Genomic DNA, 4,067 nt, shown 5'->3' on the forward strand with positions numbered 1-4,067 from the left:
TTATAATGTTTTCTCCACCCCTCACTCACACATGCACATCAGGCAACTCTCAAGAACCATAAGACAACTCTTTAGGGAAACAATACAATAACAAATGTTAATTTCCTCTCCCAGGGTTTGTCTTGTCTGGTGTTTATTCCCTTGTTTTTTTGTGCTCAGTGTTCCTGATGTAAGTAACTAATATCTATGGAGAAAAAGATTGTAGATAATGAACATTTTTAAAATGTCAATGTTTAAATTCACAGAGTACTGTTTCACATATATTGTTGGTCTAAATGTTATATATTTCTAAAAAATAAAAAATGGTTTTCACAGTAATGGTGTTTTAGATCATGAAACAATAAAACAAATAAATCAATCAATTATCATTTTGGGACATATGAAACCAAAGGGTCCTTCAATTGGCACACTGGCTCAAACAATACAAAAAAAAAACACAACACAAACTGTTACATATATTGATGCATGCTCAATCATCCAGGTAAGGAAATCCCAAAAAGTTGATTCTGTTCATCTGGACGTAACGTTTTCAGTGGGACAAACATTTCATCCACGAAGTCACTTGGATGAGTGAAATGTTGCTCCCACTGCTCCCACTGAGACATTCTGTCCAGATGAACAGAGTCAACTTTTTGAGATAACTGTCACATACTTCAAAAAACAGACTTAACCAAGAAGGATGTCAGTGGCAGTGTAAAGAAACATGTCAGCTCTAACTGAATATTTAATAAAATGAATGATACAGCAGATTTTGTATGCCTAACACAATGCTATTAATTAATTGAACAGAGAGGATAGGGATTAATCAGTTTCTGTATGACTATCGTCATTCTTTAAATCTTTCACATCATTGTGGAGGAATTTTGGCTCACTGTTCTTAACGGTGTTGCTTCAGTTCATTGAAGTTTGCAGGCATTTGTTTGCCTCGTCCAGGAGCCAGTCCTGGGGAGGGAGGGTGCCCAAAGAAGGGGCATGGGCCCACCCTTCTGTAGGTCCTACACCCACAGGAAGGGGTCCAGTGTAATGTCTGCTGGGCAGCAACCAAGGGTGGAGACCCTGGCAGACTGATACCCAGCTACCAAGGCTGAAGACTGGGACATGAAATATCACCTTGCTGGTGGGGAAGGACCCTGAGCTGGTGCATGAGGTTGATAAGTAACATCTAGTTATAGTCAGCCTCACCTCAACGTACTGCTTGGGATTCAAAACCAGTTTACTGGAGAAGGGTTTGACTTTGTCAAAGTTGACGACTCATCCATCACTGGAGGTGAGGTCACTGAGGAAGTAAAACCACTCCTTAGTAGCAGAGCCCTTGGGGTGAATGAGGTTCACCCTGAGTTCCTGAAGGCTCTGGATGTTGGAGGACTGTCCTGGTTGGTACTCTTCTAAAGTGCTGCATGGAGATCTGGGGTGGTACGTCTGGAATGGCAGGCTGGGATAGTGGATCTTTAAGAAGGGGGACCAGAGGGTGTACTCAAACTACAGGGGGATCACACTTCTCAGCCTCTCTGAAATGTCTATGCCAGGGTGCTGCACAGGAGAGTGTGTTAGTTGAACCTCAGATACACGAGGAACAATGCTGTTTTCATCATGGTTGTGGAACACTGGACCAGCTCTTTATCCTCTTGAGGATATTTGAGGATGTGTGGAAGTTTGCCCAACCAGTCTACATGAGTTTTCTGGACTTGAATGAGGCATTCGGCCATGTTCTTCAGAGTATTTTGTGGGAGGAACTTCAGGAGTATGGGCTGTTTGGCCCGTTGCTAAGAGCCATTCGGTCTTTATACAGCCATTGCAAGTCGAAGTTGTCGCTGGTGGATGTTAGACTCCACCGGGGTTGTTTTTTGTCACAATTCTGTTCATAATTTTTATGGACAGAATTTCTAACCAAGCGGCGTAAGGCTTCCACTTGGGTGGTCTCAGAAACTTGTCTCTGCACTTTGCAGATGATGAGGTTCTGTTGGCTTCATCAGGTGGTGGCCTCCAGCTCACACTGGAGTACTTAGTAGCCAAGTGTGAAGCGTCAGGAAAGGGAATCAGCACCTCCAAGTTTAAGCCCATTGTCCACAGCTGCGAAGGGATGGAGTCGCCACCCCAGATAAGTGGAAGAAAATGGATGGATAGATATTTTGGGTATGCATCCCCCCTTTGGTCTCATCTCTACAAAGGACATTGTTTCAGAATTCTTGTGGTTTGTTTAGATGTAACCTCACAAACCTTTCTCCTGGGAGCTTTTCTAAATAAGCCATACCTCAGTCTTTCAGTCTTTTTGTAATTGTACTGTCATTACATTCAGCAGGTTTTTGCTTATATTTGCTTAGGTATTTTTTTTCTAATAACCTTTTTCATATATATAATAATTTTTACATAGAACCTATATGTTCATACTTGTTCATGATCAATTAATGAGGTGCATGTAAATATTAGCACCTTGTTACTTAATTACTATAGAAGCAACCAGTGTGTACTTAGTTTTTCACACTACTTGCAGTCTTGTGATAAGATTTTTTTTACAGTGAGGACATGTATGCATTTTTACTATAATACTACAAAGGACAAAAAGTATTTTTTTAGATGAATTGAAAAATTCTTACAAAATAAATACAATTTTACAAATAGTCACAATAAACTGTTTGTAATCAGGAAACAAGAAATTCCTTAAATGTTTTAATAGTCCAAAAACAGTGGGGGTAGTACTGAGAAAACAGTTCAACACAGGACTGTACTGGAGAGTTAGGGATGAAGTCCATAGAGGGTGAAGCAGGTTTATGAACAGAGTCCAAGTAGAAGTCAAAACATTCACTTTCTTAAGTCCACTCATATGCCGATCAGGATAAGGTAGGTGTTCACTTTCTGTTTTCTCTCACTTGCTGTCATATCTCTTTTTATTTATTAAAATTTTGGTTCATCATTTTAATGGAGCTGGCATTAAATGTGTCATACATAACTCTTGATGGGTTTTTCCAAGTGAACAAATACAGATATCTTTATTTTATGATCATGTTTACTTTATACATTCTGATACTCTGCTGTAATTTTGCCATTGTATTCCTCATTGTGGTTGAGAAAAGTCTCCATGAGCCGATGTACATTTTTATTGCAGCTTTGCTATTGAACTCTGTTATGTTAAGCACTGTTATTTATCCAAAGCTTTTGACTGACTTTTTATCTAAAAGACAGATCATATCTTATTCTGTCTGTCTCTTTCAGTTTTTTATGTTTTACTCTTTGGGTGGTTCAGAATTTTTACTCTTGTTTGCCATGGCCTATGACAGATATGTGTCTATATGCAAACCTCTGCAATATCCAATGATCATGACAAAAAATACTATCAGCATTTTTTTAACCTTAGCTTGGATTGTGCCCTCTTCTCAGGTTGCAGTGGTAGGTGTATTAATGGCCAATAAAAAAATCTGTAACTTTACTTTCACTGGAATTTTTTGCAACAATACAATTTACAAGCTTCTATGTGTGTATTCAAAAGCACAAACTGTATATGATATGGTTGTACTATCTAATGTTGCAATTCTCCCTGCGGTTTTCATATTCTTCACTTACACCAGGATCCTTGTGATATCCTATCAAAGCTGTAAAGAAGTCAGGAGAAAAGCTGCACAGACCTGTTTGCCCCACTTGATAGTTTTGATCAGCTATTTGTGTTTGTGTGCATTTGATGTCATTGTTTCTGGTCTGGAGTCTAATTTTCCAAAGATTGTACACTCCATATTGACTTTGCAAATTGTAATGTATCCTCCCCTTTTCAATCCAATTATATATGGACTAAAAATGAAGGAGATTTCTAAACACCTCAAAAGGTTGTTCTGCGCTGTCAAAAAAAACTAATGTATCAAGACTGTCAATACTCATTTTTTAACTTACAAACTGATACAGTTGAAATCAATTGTACTTGCATGCAAGTAGCAGCAGTGACCCTAAATGCCTATTCCAGGTAAATATAGCCATTCATACTCGACTACTCAAGCACTCACAGACATCCTAATCACAGCTAAAACTATCTTGTTATTGTTGTTGTTTTGGATTTAGTTGTTGCTGACGCTTATTTTATT

General features: G+C 38.6%; 1 protein-coding gene across 1 annotated transcript; it reads left to right on the forward strand.

The window, feature by feature from the left end:
• The first annotated feature begins 2,916 nt into the window (after positions 1-2,916).
• Positions 2,917-3,843, forward strand: LOC102206465 (olfactory receptor 6N2-like). Its single transcript, XM_005754997.1, has one exon. The coding sequence runs from the start codon at positions 2,917-2,919 to the stop codon at positions 3,841-3,843; it is 927 nt and encodes a 308-aa protein (XP_005755054.1).
• Positions 3,844-4,067: the final 224 nt, after the last annotated feature.

This window comes from Pundamilia nyererei, unplaced genomic scaffold (genome assembly GCF_000239375.1).
Source record: "Pundamilia nyererei isolate P.nyererei 1_Seehausen unplaced genomic scaffold, PunNye1.0 scaffold00809, whole genome shotgun sequence".
Classification (NCBI taxonomy): domain Eukaryota; kingdom Metazoa; phylum Chordata; class Actinopteri; order Cichliformes; family Cichlidae; genus Pundamilia; species Pundamilia nyererei.

What these genes read in the sequence shown, in the direction of transcription:
- LOC102206465 (XM_005754997.1), top strand. Translation starts at nt 2,917, where the DNA reads ATGGAGCTGGCATTAAATGTGTCATACATAACTCTTGATGGGTTTTTC.